We start from the raw sequence: 17,662 nt of genomic DNA on the forward strand, positions 1-17,662 counted from the left end.
GTTTACCCAGCATGACTGTACTGGGATTAATTGACAAAGGAGGGGAGATTAATTGCTATTATTTCCCTGTCAGCTTCACTCCTCCACACGCACTCACTGATCTCACAGACTGCTCCCAGCCTTTCGCTGTGTTAATGTGTCAGAACTACCTCAGCTGAGACAAAGTCCTTTACCAAAAGTAATATCCAGAAGAGCAACCTGCTTCTAATCCCCTTCAAGTCCTAATGAACCCAATTCGATGCAACAGAATGAACTCCAGCACTCCTTTGCCCATCACCCTGTGTTTCTGTCAGCTTTTCTGCCCATGAGCACACTAAGAATTGGAAAGGATTAAACAGATCTGCAGTTTGGCAAAGCACAATGAAATTCTGAACTCTGTGAGGGTGCTGGGGCACTGAAGGAGAAAAAGGGAACAGGGCACATATGTGAGTTGGAATTCTGACAAGTAGGATAAACTTTAAACCATCTCTTTGGACAAGATCTCAGTTCATGAGTACAGCATTGTAACTACCCAAGAAATTAGCAATAAAGAGCTTAGACAAAAGCCTGTTTTCAAAAACCTCACCTACAAAAGCTAATTTTTCTTAGCCTAGCCTAAATTAGGAATCCAAAGCAAACAAGATAGACCAGAAAAACCCCACAAAGAATTCATCCCAGTTACAGAAGGTGTTAACTTGGAGTTGTTCTGAGATTCTGGGAATGAAAGTACTTGTGCAATGGGTCTTCCCAGGAAAGAGCTGGACAGAGTTACACCAACATAGCTCAACCACTATGACCACACAAGGAAAACAGAAAACTTTCCCACGCAGTAAAGGCCTAAGACAGTCTCTGGAATGCTGCTACCTGCTGTTCCAAGAAGTTAAAGGACAAGGTTTTCTTCTGGCTTCCAGTTTTTATTTTTCCCACGAGATGGCAGCCTAGGAACGCTGCGGAAAGGCTACATCCGCCTCAAAAATACATAAATACAAGACTCTGCAGGGAACCACCTTTCTTACAAACTACTTTTTGGTGTTAAATTGCTCAAAACAGAGAGCACACATGGAATTTAAAGATGCTGAAGACTGAGAACAAATATTTTAAACGAAGATGAGGTTTGGAATCAGTTAGCAGTGTACCTTCCCAAGAGAGCGATGTGCAATATTCACTATCCCCTGGTTTCACAGCTAGAAAACCGAGACCCCTTAGGGTCAGGCGGGGCAGTTGTGTAAGAATCCAGACTCCCCATTCCCTTGTAAACAGAGAAGGCTTCATTTGCTCACATCACAAAGACCTTTTGACCTCCTAACATAGCAGATTACTGCCTTCAGCCAAAAATCGCTGGCTCTTATCATCCAGGGGTGTCAGGGAATGGAGATGTTTTATGTGCTGGTGATCCAATCTGCCACAGTTGTAGCATGTGTCAACCAGAATGTTAAGTGCCCCTTTTTTTATTTGAAGGCTGGTTTTGTTCACCTTCATAGTACATGTATAAAAACCCCACAGTTCTCCCAGTGAACGTTCACTCCAGGATACAGATCCCCTAGATAAAATGTAGTTCATAACCTATCCACCTACTTGACCAAAATCACATAGCTTTCGCATGGTATTTGAGCCCTGAACTGCAGACATCCTGCTGCATCACTACCACGCTCCCGGCACTTCAGCTCTGTCCTGCTCAGCAGTCTGGGCTACCCAGAGCTGGAATCCAGTCCCTCAGCCAGGCAGTAATGCAGCAGCTCAGCATCAGTTAACCAGAAGGACCTGAATTCCAGCCACCCCCCTTCACCAACCTTACCTGAATAACCTGGTAGGCAATGACAAAGGAAGCCATTAACAAGGTCCACGCAGTGCCCTCCATTCTGACACGGCTGGGACTCGCACTCATCAACGTCAGTAAAGCAGGTCTCCCCTTTAAAGTGAAAATACAAATAGGCATCTTAAGTGCACACATGCATCAGTGAAGGAAAGAATCGGAATGACAACTGCATTCATAATTTTCTGCACTTCTTTTCTGTGATCTAAAAATGCAAAAGAATTTCTGGAACTACAGCATGTCTCTCCAGACACTCTGGCAAATAGATACTACCACCGAAACAATTAGGGAAAATGAAGTATGGACAGGCCAAATGATTTTCCAGTGTCATGAAAGGGAGCAGTGGCAGGATCAGAACTTCTGAACCATTCCCATCTGTGCAATAGTGGACCAAACTCTCGTTTTTCTCTCAAAAGAGAATAAAGTAATATTGTTGAGCCCCTCCTACCAGAGAATTTCCCCAGCTGTTAAATCCAACCTTTTATACATATCTCTAAACTAGGGAAAGGGTGATTTTTCAGTTGAACATCTACAGAGCTTCTAGCTCCAAGAGCAAGTTATCAAGAACTCCCTCTTCTCCTGCCTACTCTGATTATACAGTTGCTGTCATGAGAGTAGTCTCATCAAGGAGACACCTAGAGTAGTTATCTGGCACTCCAGGGAATTCGTTTCCTCTGATGAGGAGCTTCACAGATATCCTGTAGGGATTAATTCTGCCACATGCATGAGAGACTGACAAAGAGAAACCACCTTGGCATCTGCATAGCCAGAGGGCATTCATCAAAGCACTTGGAAAGTGCATAGGCTGTTGCCTCAGCCTGGAGACAGGCTTGCTGGACGGAGAATGACACTCAGACAGCTGTCTGCAATGTATTCACACAGTATGTGAACCAAAGCACGCTCCTGATGCATCAGGCTGCCACCCCCCTAGTTGTTAAGTGATTTTTGTTGCACAGATAACATTGCTCCATTCCTATCTACTCAAATCATGCAGCATCTATCAGGTGCAGCTAGGATGAACATTTACTGCATAGCTCACCTGCAAAGCCTGGCTGGCACCAACAGAGGAAACCAGCTGCTTGGCTATAGCTGAAATTACTGGGGAAGTCAGGTCGTGTTCCATAATAGGCTTCGTTGGATCGCTCAAAGCACACACCTCCGTTGTGACAGGGGTTTGTCGCACACTCATCCACATCCTCCTCGCAGCGCTGCCCTGTGTAACCTGCCAGGAGACATCAGTGTTAACATCATGCACAGCTTCACTAGAACTAGTCTCCCAAATATTGTGGCTGCCTTGAAGGTGAGAATAAGACACAGAAGACACTGCAGCTCATCCAGGAAGGAGTCCCAGGGTCCTCCACTTTCTCCACTAGTCAAATGTGGGATCCAAATAACCAGTTTGCAGGAAAGCGTTACCTCATGATAGAAAAACACATGATGGCAAGGCAGGAGAGAAAGCAAATTTGATGGCTGAGAGTCAGGGTGCATTTCCTAGCAATGAGGTCAATCGGATCTTGGGATGGCCTGTAAGGGGCAGCAGTGGCTGCCTCACCGTTTCAAACAATGAAAAATCACACTGGCCCATGCAGTATGATCATTAATTCTTTACTTCTTCAACACAGCCATTCAGCATGCGCTCTCCACTGCAGTGTGCCTACATGCCAGCCTAGCAAAATAGATTTCTAACCTACCTGGCCAGCAGGCACAGCTGTAGTTTTTGATGCCTTCCACACATGTGGCACTGTTCAGGCAGGGTTCAGAGGCACACTCCAGGATATCCACCTCACAGTGGTCCCCCTCGAAGCCTGTGTCACTGCAGTCACAACGGTAGCTGTGGGGCAGCAAAACAGAGCGATGCATAAGCTCTCAATGTGACTGCAAAGCCCAAGTGAGGAAAGAGCAAATGGAGCTAAGCTGTCAGTCCTCACACCCACTTGTGGGGCAGAGGAAAAACACAGTTCCATCTGCAAGAAGAGGCCACACTAATGACAGAGCAGATAGCCCTCAGCAGCCACCAAGTTCACACCTTATCTGTGAAAAGGTAAATTCAGATACACAGGTATGTTTTCAGCAGTTGCCTTCGCTGTTCATGCTCTGCAAATCACTTCCCTTTGTGTCTGTCAGCTGAAAGCAACAACAGGAATCTTTTCCTACCTTCCTTTAAGCACCTAGGAGTTCTGCTACTGGGAGGGGCCTTCTCGCTTATTACCATAAATCACTCCCAGTTACTGCCACTGGGACCACTGGAATGTAGATTTAACTACATCCAACTCCCCCCACAGATTTCTACTCTAATTTTCACAGGTTACACTAAGTAGACCTGTAGATCAGTCCTGGTATCTAATTGCCTAAACACCACTGTTTTCTCACCTGTTAATGAGGTCTCGACATGTCCCATTGTGCTGGCATGGCTGGCTCACACATTCATTGATGTCCACCTCGCAGTGGATTCCTTTGTAACCTGGTGCACAGGTGCAGGTGTAGAACCCAACATAATCATTGCACAAGGCCCCATTCTGGCAAGGATCTGAATCACATTCATCTATTTCAGCATCACAGTTCACACCTTTGTTACAAAACAGAGAAATATCTGTGTTACAAATCCAGAAAAGTAGATCTGTGCTGCCTGGACTTCTGAGCTGGAATCACAAAAGCCATGTTATCAACCCAAACTGGCTAGCCTAGGGATCTGCTCTAATTTTGCCATAAGAATATTGGGAACTCATGAACACCATGTGATTCTTACAAATTAAGGACCTTCAATCTTTATTTGCAAACACAATTATTTTGTTTAGACTTTTGGATTTTAGTCTTCTATCAAAATTAAAAATAGCTTCCAGTATTTGCGAAGCTTTAGTCACTTTCATTCAGGTTTGCTGGAGTAGCCAATCAGTCAGCACTTCACAAATTACATCCATGTGATGGGTAAGCCATAAAATCTTGATCTTACATACAGTACTTAAAAAACTAATGATAGCTGTTTTGGTTTGGGATCCTTTGAGGGCAGGAAGGACAGAGGTGGGAACAGAAGAATCACACTGCTAGTCAGTGTTATTTAAACTTTTATATACGACAGAGCTCTTACAGTTTTAGTTACACATGGTACTCCTCACTTGTGCTGCGTTGCTATTAATCAGATCCAGTGTTCTACATCAGAGGCAGCTGCATTTTGGGTATGGGAAAAGTGATCTCTACCTGCTTCTCCAAAACATTGTTCCATTTGTTTAAGCAATATTTGTAACTGGCTTTGAGATACCTAGGGAGAAAGCATTAAAGCAGTGCAAAATGCTAATTACAGTGATTTTAGATATTAGTAAGTCATTTTATTATGAAATGCTATTAAAAATTAGGTGTTAGTAGCTCCAATACTACTAGTCAAGAACAACAGCCACACATTTTTGGTCCAAAGTCTCAACTTTCCCTGACAGAATAAGACCTCCTGCACGACTTCTATGCAACTACCTTACCATACTATATTCCACCTCTTTGAGTCGTCCATGGCCTGACATCACCTCCAAACCTTAGTCATTCCAGTGGCACCTGCCAATCCGTCTAATCTCCCCTTCTTGGCAAAGGCTCACCACACAGTGGGCATGGCCATCCTAATCCTGACGGAATGTGGGCCCCCTAATCTGCTGGGTCAACTCGGCAATACCCAGGCAAGAGTTCCTTCACCCAAATTCCAGCTCCGAGCACCAGGAAACAACCTGGCCTTGCTAGTCAACGGTGACAGAACCTCTGGATGAAGCACTAGATCATAAGGCAAAGCCTCATGTTTGACATCAGAATAACTTGGAGCACAACAAGCTCCTCCAGCTGCCTGGGTCATTTTATCATTTCCCTGGCAGGGGAATCCCACAAGCCTGAATTGAGGATTCAGCATAAAGATAAAAAATAAACTGATTTGCAAAGACAGAATTATGCTTGATACTCAAAATTAGCCGCAATCTTAAGGGCTACACAGAAATTCTGCTTTTTTTCTCCTTCATCTCTGTTAATTTTTATCAGAGAGTGAGTCAGCATCAGAGACTGCATTCCTGATGTTGTAACTTCTCCTCATTCCACCGGTAATCACCAGCATTCCTTCACAGCAACCTTACTCTTTAAACACTTCGGTCTGTGACAGGAAGGCTGAGAAAGTTCATGTGCTAGGTGGTACCAGGCAGACGTGGGCGCAGCACAACGGCATTCCACTCCGATAAGCAGGGCTGGAGAAAGGAGAATCCCCCACTGCCTCCCTCACAGATAACTCACAGGTGTAGATTACTCTCTGAGTCACCATTAGCACAGACACGCACAGAAGAGATACTTGTGTCACATGCCAAAATACATTTGCTGGGCATGAAGGAATTGGAAATCTCCAACTAAAAGCCACTTTAGTCCAAAAAGACTACTTCCCTCAGAGAAATCCTGCAGGATTAGAACTACAAGCCAGATAGGCAGAGATAAGTTGTACCTGGAAACACTAAGGATACATTTCCTGATAATACATCTCTTTTCTTGTGTATCTCCCTTAATTTCATATTGAGAGCTAATCACATCTACTTTGTATCTAGTACTCCCAGTCTCAGACAGTCCTCGCACTTTCACTCTTAGATGCATGTCTCTCAACATCCACACCATCCGTGGAAATCAAGGCCTCAACTATTTCCCAGAAGCTGCAACAAGTCCTACACCGTTATTCACACACCATATCAAACACTCCATTAATACGAGTCGTGCAACAGAGATTTAGTCTCGTAGCTGTAAAACAGCAGCTTCTCAGGACAGCTACTAACACTACCAGACAGAGCAGCAGGCAAATTGTGGAACTACATGAACAGTGAGATGTAACCCAACCACCCGGCTAGTACATGAGCATGAAAGGTACCTGTGTAGCCGGGGACGCACTCGCACAAATAGCGATCCATCTCATTGAGGCAGGTGCCATTGTTTTTACAGGGCCGGGACGCACACTCGTTGATGTCTATTTCACAGTTGTATCCTTGGAACCCAGGCACACAGAAACAGCTATACCCATGCACCCTGTCTCGGCAGATGGCTCCGTTCTGGCAGGGGTTGGAGGCGCACTCATCAGTGTTGTCTCTGCAGTTGGCCCCGGTGAAGCCAGGCTGGCAGATGCAGGTATAGTCCCCAGGACCCTCGATACACGTCCCATTATTTAGGCAGGGGTGGCTAGAGCACACAGAGCTTTCTGTTTGGCAGCCTTCTCCATTCAGTCCTGTTTGGCATTTACAGGTGTATCCATGTACACTATCTACACATTCAAACCCAGGATCTTTACAAGGGTTGCTCTCACACTCATTACTACTACTGTTACAATCAATACCTGTGAAGCCAGGCATACAGATGCATTCATATTCCAGGAGTCCTAGAGTCCTGTTGCAAATCCTATGGGCAAGACACTCGTGTTTAACGCATGCGTCATAGAGGAGTTCACAGTTTATGCCCATGTAGGCTACAGGCTCCACGGGGCAGATGCACTGGTAACCCGCTTCCAAATCCTTACAGCTCCCACCATTTTCACACGGGGATGAGGAACAGCTGCTATCATTTTCAGAGTATGAAGTTCCTGTTGAGAAAAAGAGACTTTGTGTAAGCTGGCATTTGTAGCCCTAAAGAAGAAAGTTCTTCTGCAGATCACCACACACAACTCTGAGATTGCCCATCTTTGCTTTGAGATCCAGAGAGGCAGACAGTATGTTTTAAGACATTGGCTGTGGCTATTAATGTCCCAGCTGCTCCTTCGGGGGATACAATTTTTTCTCAGCTAATGCACTACCGATTTGAAGATGCTGCCATGAGCAGTCCAACCCAAACTCCACACTGGCACATTTCTCACAGTCTCTGATTACATCGAGCAGCTCAAAGTTTGGTAACCACTGGCCAGGCACTCTCTCCCCACAGGTTAGACAGGTAAATTCACAGAGCAGGAAATTCTTAGGTGTTATGAGAACAGCACAGAAGAGCAAAGACTGATGAGATTCACTGTACCGATGGCATTTTAGATCCAAACTCTTAGCATATGCAGAGCTAAAACACTAGTCTAATATCCAGATACCAGCAACTAATGTTGAGATCAGATTCCTCTAAATCTGGGAGTATTTGAATGTGATCAATTTATTCACACCCAGCCCCAATGCCTTGCTGTCCCAAAAATGGCAGTCTTGCCCCGTTAAGCAATTCCACCATCCAGAAATGTGATGGGACATGCCCATGGGAATGCAAATTTAATTCATATAAATGAGATTTTTGGGGTTTTGTATCATGTATCCTGTGTAAAGTGTTCAATTCAGATATGTGTCATGTGTGTATTCTTACACACCCAGTAGTTAATCTGTGTCAGTGGTTTTCTATCAACTCAGTGCCCCATCAGCTCCTCGGTCGCTTTGTACCTGAAGGTGGAGGCATCCGGCTTCAGGGCCTGAAAGGGATTTATAGGAGACTTTGGTTTATAAAAGCCTGCCCCCGCCCTGACCTCCCCCAGATTCCTCCCACCAGAAGACTGTAGTGTTTCTAAGTCGTCTTTTAAGAGGCAGAGTTGATGGGGGAAGGAGGGTGGGTGCTCAGGGATTCAGACAGACCTTTCTCTTCCCAGCATCATCTCTACAGCCCACCCCTCCCTTCCTCTCTCATGTGACGCTGGGGAGAGCTGCTGAGCACTGCACTGTCCAGCAATCTCATTATTCTGCCATCAACCCTTTTATTCTCAGATTCCCAGTCAGGCAGAAAACAAGGATGACGGAATCTGCCTGGAATCTCTGTAGCAATTAGAGTGGGAGCCCAGGAAACTATTCGCACAAGAGCTTTACTAGGCAGCAGATACGAGCCTTTGTACGCTTAATGAGTAACCAGCCCCAGCTGGCACTTTCCACAGGAGCTCAGCCTGCGATAAAAAGAGAGACCAAGTCCACTGCAAGTTCAGAGCGACTTCTCCGATTTGCAGCAGACTCCATCTGCAAAGAAATTCACATTTCAACAGCATCACCAAGCACTGCTAGCACAGACAGGCTGAAGGAATTTCAAAGGCTACATGCGTAGCTTTCTGCTTCCATGATAAGTAGACAGTCTAAATGCTTCTTGCAAATAAAGATAAACACCGAATCCCTTTGCTATTTCCTGTCTTATTCCAAGTTCTTTCACAACTGGCGTACCTTTTTACACCTTCTCTGTTTTGGTTCATCATATGACTGCAATGCTCAATAATCTGTGTTAGTCATTAATGCCTGTCTATTACAAAAAGATTTCGTAACAAATATATGGCCCCACATACACACACAAGCTTGTAGACACAACAGGGCTGTTAATTAGTTACATGCACTCATAATCTGTGGTGAATAACTAATTATGTACGGGACTACACAGAGAAAAGCTCAATTCCTGCACTGTTACCGTATTAGTTTTAGCTACTTTCTATGACCAAATATTACCTTAGTTATGTCTAAAAGTGATGACTTCAGCAGGACCTCATTTGGGAGGAACACGTTCCTTTTTTGGAACAAGCATCCTGAAGTAACACGGCGTTACTCATAAGTCATGCATGGGGCAGGCTGAGAAGACTGCAGTGTAAATCACAAGAAATGAAACAATATCTAAACAACTTCAAATTATTCTGTGAACTGCAGCTTGCAGAAAACTACCCATGTGCTTGCCCTGCTCAGTGGAGGTTACAGGCATATTAACACTAACTCCAAGATTATACCAAATACTCCCCTGTATACAGCATGCCCATACTAACACTGGAATATTTCCCAAGGACAAAACATGCCACTATGTAAATACAGTATAACCCTAACATTCATTCAGTGGCAATGCTAAACTTCTGACTAAATAATTCATCATAGATGAGACACTCATTCAAAACAGAGTTTGTTACAGTGATGTCAGAAAGGGGGATTTCAGGAGTGAGAAGCGAGTACAACACTTGTGACGTTGCCAGGAAATTCTGCAAGAACTCAGTGTACTAAATGGGTATCAAAGCCTTAGACTACCACCTGGCTTGAGAAAGAACATGTATGACGTTTTTAGCTCTGGTTTTGTTATTTTCATCCATCAGTCCTTGGGCATACAATAATTCCCCTCAATTTTGGAATAGCTTATTATATGAATTGCATATGAACATGCACCAAATGCTAATAAGCGTAATGAATAAATACACCAGCCACGAAAAAATGTAATTCAGACTATGCTGTTTCATGAAAATGGTGAAAATCAGGTCAAAGGAGTCACTGAATGACTTTATATAGTTTATAGTTTTCCACAAAAGTAGTTGTTGCTGGATTAACAATGACATTCCAGATTTTTCCTTTACGTTTCACAAGAAGAATATGAATCAGTGACGTTTGTAAGTGAAAAACAAACATTAAAAAATATATTACAGTCATACCATCCTGCAACCCTACTCTGAAATGAAACTGGAGAAGACTACAGCTCCTTTGAAGAAGATGTTCCAGGCATTTAGGGGTGGATTAGGAGGAACTTCAAAGGCTCACAGAGCCACATATAAAGCATTCACTGAGCTCTGTCAGGACAGGTCTGGTTTTACACTTTAAAGGTAGCTGACACAGATTTTCCCTAAAAGACGAGGTTTGTTACCTTTTGTACCACTTTAAGGCAAACAAGCTGCATTACCAGGCTTTGTTTTAATAATTGGCTTTAATAATTTTATACTTTATACCTTTACTAAATGATCTTGTCAAAGGGCAGTTGCAACAGCGCATTTTTGAGCCATAAAAAGATAAATCAGAAATTAACGAGATGCTGAGAAATCTGAGATCCCCCTGATAGTAGTTCACTGTCTGTCTCCCAGAGAGTCCTGGGGAGTCTCTTACTTCTGTAAACAGGGACAAGATGCTGTTGCACGGCACTGGCAAAGAGAGTTGGGGGCACTGATAAAGACAGTGCGGGAGGAGGAGGTTCTCAAGGAGCTGTAGCAAGGTTTCTGTCCTTTTCTTTAAAAAAAAAAAAACCAAACCCCTCAGCTTTGTTCTCGTTATCTCACACATGTTGTGAAATCTCAGCAGTAATTTCCTCCACAACATAAATTGCATTGAAGTAAACTTCTTTCACAGCCTCCCCTCTCCATCCTGACATTCTGTTAGCACTGCTGGCAGAAGGTTTTATTAGAGACCAATCATGAGTTGCTAAGGCAATACACAGGACAAGGAGCTTCAGTCGTTTTATTACTTCACCGCTTGTGAGATGCTGCTTTAGCGTTACTCACTGGCTTCTATTCTTTGTTTTTACTTTTCACAAGTTTGTTTTTTCAAAGCCTTGGGAAACTAGAGGATGGATGCCCTCAAGCTGAGGATACACCTGACCTCATAGAAGATGCTTCAGTGCCACACCTCCATGGACCTCCCCCTCACTTGAATTTTAGCAGCTTAAGTTGTTGATTCCCAGGGTCCCCTTAATTGTCACCCTATCCATGCACAGGGTACCTGAAGTTTCTAACTCCTCACACTGCTTCACTGATAACTACCTTAAAGGTGCTCTTAATGGTCACTTAAAATTCCAGCAGGGAAGTGGCAGCATTGGGGTTATCAGCCCAGAGATTACCTTGTTTCCTTCATACTGAAGGACAAGTTTGACAAGTGATTAATGTTTTTTAAAATTATATTTAATGTGTTATTCAAATGGAATTATATAATCTCCACAAATACAAAAAAATTCTAAGCAGTCAGTGGTACCTACTGAAAATACCCACCTCTGTTCATGCATGTGCACTGCACTCAGAGCACATTTTCATCTTTGCACTATCATCTCCTGTGTACAATCTCTCAGCAAAATGCTCACAAGCACAGACACAAAGGCCAGAAGAGTCAGGATGCCATAATATATTATGTTCTGGCCTGGCAAAAACTTAATGTGAGCTTAGGCTTGAGCCCGTTCCACTTTGTGTATCAGTTTGCCCAATTTAAAAAATAATTACAAGTATATATTTTCACGAGTGTCCAGTAAGATGAAATTATTTGAAACCTTTAATACTTTTCATTAGAGGTGTTACAGAATAGAGGATGTAAAGTACCAGACTGAAGCTGCAGTGCTTTTAAGAAGTCACCAGGCTACATGTATGCCCAACAGTGTTTCCCCATGACATGAACCAAGCAGAGTAAGGAGAAGGACCCATTACTGTGAAGGATTCCCAAATACAGCAGAAAGGAGTTTACACACTGCACCTCCTAGCGTAGCACTTTTGTTTTCTGTTAAACAAGTTGCAACAGACAGGACTCAGGCATATTCTTCTCTTGTTTTAGTGCTATACTTTTGGAAATGACTGCTTCATACTTACAAGTATGTATTTATGTTTCCAAAATTATGACCCATTCATATGTATTAAGTATCTTTTGTGCATGGATTTGTTGTTGAGTTCCTTGACTTCCATGCTATTTTAAATCTTGCTCCCTATGACTATCACCTTTTACAAAAAGGCAATGCAGGCGTGTGGAGAAAGAGGCTTCCTTCAGGTGTATTTCACCTGCTCTACTCCCTACAACTAGAAAAAAAGACAATTTACAACCAAGAGATGAGGACAGCAGGTTTCCCAGCAGCAGCTCCCAACTGCACTGCAACAACAGAGCTAGAGAAATCTTCAAGTGCCTCAACCATCACTGCTCAAACCCCCAGCCTGACGCAATTCTTAGCAGCCAGGCTGTGCTCCTGCTGATCACCCCAGCACATTTCCCTCTAGAGAAAGATATGGAGGCCAAGGGGAGAAAGGGAACCCCTCCACCTCGAGTATCAGAGTAACGCAACTACTAAATAAACTCTGAATAAAGGAATGGAAAGAGTTATGTCTCCATGACAACAGGAAGGCATGTGCTTATATTAGTAAATCCCTGCTGACCTCTGCTGATCTTTCCCTACCCTGGTCAGTGTACAGGATTAGTGAAAGGACACACGCTACGGCCTGTTCCCAGGATCCACACACCAGGAAGACTGGGCAGGCCTGGAAAGGGGCTTTCAGGCTGTTCACCCTCTGTCTCCCCCACCCCTGCTGACTTTGGAAGGATAGCGTATCTGCTGTGGAAGGGAATGGCAGAATAAAATCAAATCCTTCTTTAGGAAGTACCTTCAGTGTACTTGTCCAGGGAGCGTACAAGGCCTTTTCAGGTGGCTTTATGCATTCCAAGCAAGACACTAGGGATCCTAGCAATGCCTATAGCATCTTTTAGAAGAGTCATTTAAAAAGAGCCTTACTGTTCATGGCCTTGGTATATCTGATAGAGTTTGGGTAGATGAAGCACACCAGCCCAGTATGTTAGCCAGCTACCAGTTTGGATACTAATTTTAAAACCTCTAGTGAAGTCCCTGCACACAGTTCAGATTGCAGTTTTCCCTGTCCAAAGTTTCAGACTGGTATCATGGATAGCTCACTTCTAACGTTGTTCTTTGTTACCAGAGACCAACAAGTTCCAGCCCACAACATTTGCATGCTAGGTTTTTGGTGAGACAGAGCTTTTTCATGCCAGAGACATGTACACAGTCTACTAGTGTAAAATATTCATAAAGAATTTACTAAGGCCTAGACCACCAGACTTTCATTAAGACAGGTATAAGAAGATGTGGCTCAGTTTCCCCTTGTGAAATATCATAATATTTACCCCCTCACAGAAGCACAATGCTGACTCTTGGCTCTGTCCCACCCACTTTGCCCAGTGAACTGCTGAATGGTGCCAAACAGTGGGCAGCAATCCACAGGGCTGAGCAGAGCCAATATTATGGCCAGAGGCATTAACAGCATTAATCAGAAGTATCACTTCAGGGAATTAAACTTACTTTTAACACAGAACAAGTAGCCTGCTAGCACATTTTCATTATCTGTTCACTGTTTTAACGCAGATTTGAAGATGTAACTCCTATCATCGTGCATCTAGAACTTGGAGAAAGACAGGAGCTATAAATTCATGTTTTATGATAGTATTGCATGTATTGTCACAGTAACTCTTTGATCTTCTGCGCTTGTGACACCCCAGTATTTTCCCTTAATAAACACTCCTCCAAGCTGACCTTCATGGTTTACACATTCTCTGATCTCTCAGCCATTTCCACAGATCAAACACTGAGACGGGGGTTTCCTGTGTATTTGGCTAACCAGATTGAATCACAAGCTTTAATTTCCAATTCTTATTTAAATATACTGACAAGCAACAAAACAGCTGGAAAGATTGTATTTCTTTGTTTCCATGTTTTGAAGCAAATAACATTTAAACTGTCCGTATGCTCGAGCTAATCTCAAGAGCTTGCATTAGAGCAGATAGCAAACTGCCAGAAAAAAGGTTTATCTGCACATGGTCTCTCTCAATAGGCGTCCAAAGCATTTTCCAGGCCAAAGGCATGTGAATTACTGCGCTCATTGCTAGCTAGAGTTGTGGAAATAGAAATGAGTAGACACTCAGTTCTGCCCTCCAGAATCTCCTTTAGAACACAACAAACTAAGCCGAGACCTGTTCTGCCCATTACACAGACAGCAACAGTAAAACTGGAGTCACACGCAGCGTCTGAACCACTGTCCCTCTGGAGTTTATTTTAAACAATTGGAGATAGTGTGGATCTGGCTGCAGGACTGCCTTATGGTTACAGCTTGCAACAGGCCATCTGGGTAATCAGAATTTTCTCAACAATTTTGAACAAGTTAACTTAGCCACTCTGTCCTTCAATGACATTTAGACTCAATTAGAAATAAAATAAAATTAGAAATAAAATAAAATTAGAAATAAAATAAAAGTAGTCATATGCCTCACAAGGGCAAGAAAAGGCATTTCCTTACGGCCTTAAAATTCTACAAGTGCTACATAAATACCACCATTCACTACAGCTAAAATCTGGCAGAATTCCCCTTGCAAAACAGGAGCAGGTAGAAAGACTATGGAAATTACTGCTGCCCTTAAGCTTTGCTGGCTATATCAAAACGTGTCATCCACCTGCACTCCAAAATAAAACAATGTACTCAGTAAATCACTGTTCCAGAAAAGAGCTTCACCTAAGAGTGAAAAGCTATCAGTGCAACGGTCAAACAGCACAAATCCCCAGGAACACGCCAGCTCTCTGGCAGCCACACACTGAGCAATACCGTACATGCAATGGGCCTTCCTTTGGCACAACACAAAGCCACCATAATTGCTTCACACTCCAAACCAGTAGCTATGGTTACTAGATACAAAAGACAGTCCTGCTGCTTCCCTGTGGAATTCCAGGCACTTGGAGCAAATGCACCAGACAAAGAATCTGGTACAAGGAAGAAAAGTTAAAAAAAAAAAAAAAAATCAGACAAAAATCAAAACATATTTTGACTTTCATAGTCATAGTCTGAGGTGATCAGAGCAAAGAAAATTTAGGGAGGCTTCACAGAGAAAAAAAAAGACTGTTGGGGAGTCAAAGGAAAAGCTGAAAACTTTCTCCAACTCTCAAAAAGTACATAAACATCACCCACGAATGTGAGAAAATGCCAAATGCAGTGTCCAGCACAGATTAGCAGAGAAAAGGCACTTTGACTGCATTTTCTGCATGTTCTCCATATTTTACCTCGATTTCTTCCTGTCATTGATCATTCCTGTCCTAGCTCAGTGGAAACCAAACAGGACTTTTACATACAGACACTGGCCTGGCAGTGCTGAGGAGAGAATAAGCAGGACGGTTCAATCCCAATCACACTTCCCAGTAAAAGGCTGGACATGTTCCTGGCATGACCTTACAATCCCTAGATGACTAAAACAGATGTCTAGGCCCAGCAGATCTCCAGGCACCCATTCCAGAAGAAACAGAGAAATCTATTTTTCGAGGAGCATAAGAAATTGTGTACAGGGGTGACTTTTGGAGCCCAAAGACATGTTCATGTGAACTTGAAGAATCCCAGTATACTCAAGTATATTCTTTGGCTATAAAATAAGTTTTCAGCATGGAAAACAAAACAAACCAAAAAACTCCATCAGTGTGATAGACTCTTCTGTTACCTCATCACTTCTTGCACTTTCAGGATGGATCTGCTTTCTTCAAAATTTCTAAGTGAGAATACTCATGTACTGTCTTCTTCCTTCAGATTTTGTACCAGAGGTATCTGGCACGTCAACGTATTAGTATAATCCCCTAGGTACACTCCTCTTTTGCCTAGACGTATTTCTAAAGCGTATAGAATGGAAATAAAGCTCTGCATTTCTTCTGTATGGGCACAACTGTGAAATTCAGAACTTTTCATTGGAAAAAACGGTTACTATAATAGCTGAATACTTGGTTACATGAAAGTGCACACTCTTTTAGCTCTTGGGAATAAATGCATACACATATGTGCACAGGGAGAAAGACGAAAGGAGACGAGAAATAAATAGAAGGAAAAACATATCTACAATGAAATGCCTGTTTGTCTTCCAGACGAGAAGTTTTCAGGCTTCAAATCTAACCGTAAGAGTGACATTTTGTTCAGTTAGCTTTGCTGTACAAGGGCAGATCACAGATTTGATCCAAAGTTACCGAACAGTAGCTGGGTAAGAATCAGGCACAGAAGACAAAAAACTTACCCCAAAGTAAGAGGAAAAGTGGCAGCAGGAGAGCAGCATTGTACGCCCTGGATGTAGTTTTCTTTAATTCCATGACAAGTCTAAGAGTGGCTGTTCTAAAAACCTCAGGGGAGAAACAGTAGCTGGAAGCTAGCAAATCCCAGCTCTCCCCACATCACGGGCTTTGGCGAATTCTACTCCAGGCACTCGCTCCATGCCCTGCCGGAGTGGGGACTAGCACTGACACCGTGGGACTAGCACTGACACAGTGGACAGAGTCCCGGCCACTCTGAATGCTTCACTCATGGTCCTGGAACAGAGAGAAAACGCTGCCTGGATCACACGGACTGAACCGCACAGGGCAAAGCAAGTGGGATTTACAGGCAGAGCAGCTGGAGGGCTCACAGGCCCGCGTGGAAAAACACCCAGGCTGTCAGAGGCAGTAAGGAATTGAAGAACCAGGAGATTCGCAGTACAAGGCGAAAAGGAAAAAGGACCTTTCTTTGAACTCCTCCCTATATAGTGAAGAAAACAAGCCGGGTGTCTCCTCCACAGCTGTGACGGGAGCTCAGAACTGGCTTGGGGACTGAGGTGGCCGGGGGTCTCTTCTAGGATGCAGGCTTCTGTGTCAGTTCGTATTTACAAATTCCAGACAAGGATCAATCACAATTTTCTGACAGAGGCTGCTTTGTTCAAAGAGGAAATAAGACGAAAGACACAAAGCACACAGTTAATCCCAAAGAGCAGAGGCAGTCCACATTAGTCTTTACTGCTCTCTCTCACATGTCATGAGATGTGTGAACCCATAAAACACACGAACCCACAAAAAGTACATGAACCCTCTTTTCCCAATTAAGGAACAGTTACAGAGATCAACAGGAGAAGTATCTGCATAACACACACAGCGGATCACATCACCACCTTTAGATGCATGTGTTTAGTTTTAAAAGTGGAAAAAATTATCAGTGTCCATTGTTTTATGAGAGTAACTGGTAAAAGACAGAGCCCACAGTCAGTTGTGACCTACTAAGTACCTCTAAATCCACATCACAATTGGATTAAATTAACCGTAATGAGAATTACGTACATCGCCTCACCCTTCCACTGACAGCTAAAAATAGAAGGCAGGTAAGATGCCACACGAACTCCTAGTTTAAGCAAGAAACATGCAAGATAGCAAGGAATTGGTGCAGACAGGCCTAGGCTGCACAAGATGAAAACAACAGCAATCCTACAATGAGTAGTTTATATTATCTCAGCACCCTTGCAGAGCAGACAGAGGCTGATGGGCCACGTGCAGGGAAATGGGATATTTACTGCATTGGTTTTACCTTCAGTGCAGAAAGCAGAACAGTCACAGCAAGAGCGTTTTCACCAC

General features: G+C 43.4%; 1 protein-coding gene across 1 annotated transcript in view; it reads right to left on the reverse strand.

Moving 5' to 3' along the window:
- Positions 1-16,393, reverse strand: part of CRB2 (crumbs cell polarity complex component 2) — a 33,473-nt gene extending 17,080 nt beyond the window's left edge. Inside the window, exons 1-6 of the mRNA XM_068414068.1 lie at positions 16,306-16,393; positions 6,663-7,364; positions 4,163-4,358; positions 3,484-3,623; positions 2,832-3,014; positions 1,775-1,888 (exon numbers count right to left, since the gene is read on the reverse strand). Coding sequence (XP_068270169.1) covers positions 1,775-1,888; positions 2,832-3,014; positions 3,484-3,623; positions 4,163-4,358; positions 6,663-7,364; positions 16,306-16,378 — 1,408 coding nt within the window. The 5' untranslated portion in view covers positions 16,379-16,393. The remainder of the gene's footprint in view (positions 1-1,774; positions 1,889-2,831; positions 3,015-3,483; positions 3,624-4,162; positions 4,359-6,662; positions 7,365-16,305) is intronic.
- Positions 16,394-17,662: the final 1,269 nt, after the last annotated feature.

Source organism: Nyctibius grandis, chromosome 16, assembly GCF_013368605.1.
Source record: "Nyctibius grandis isolate bNycGra1 chromosome 16, bNycGra1.pri, whole genome shotgun sequence".
NCBI classification, from domain to species: Eukaryota; Metazoa; Chordata; class Aves; order Nyctibiiformes; family Nyctibiidae; genus Nyctibius; species Nyctibius grandis.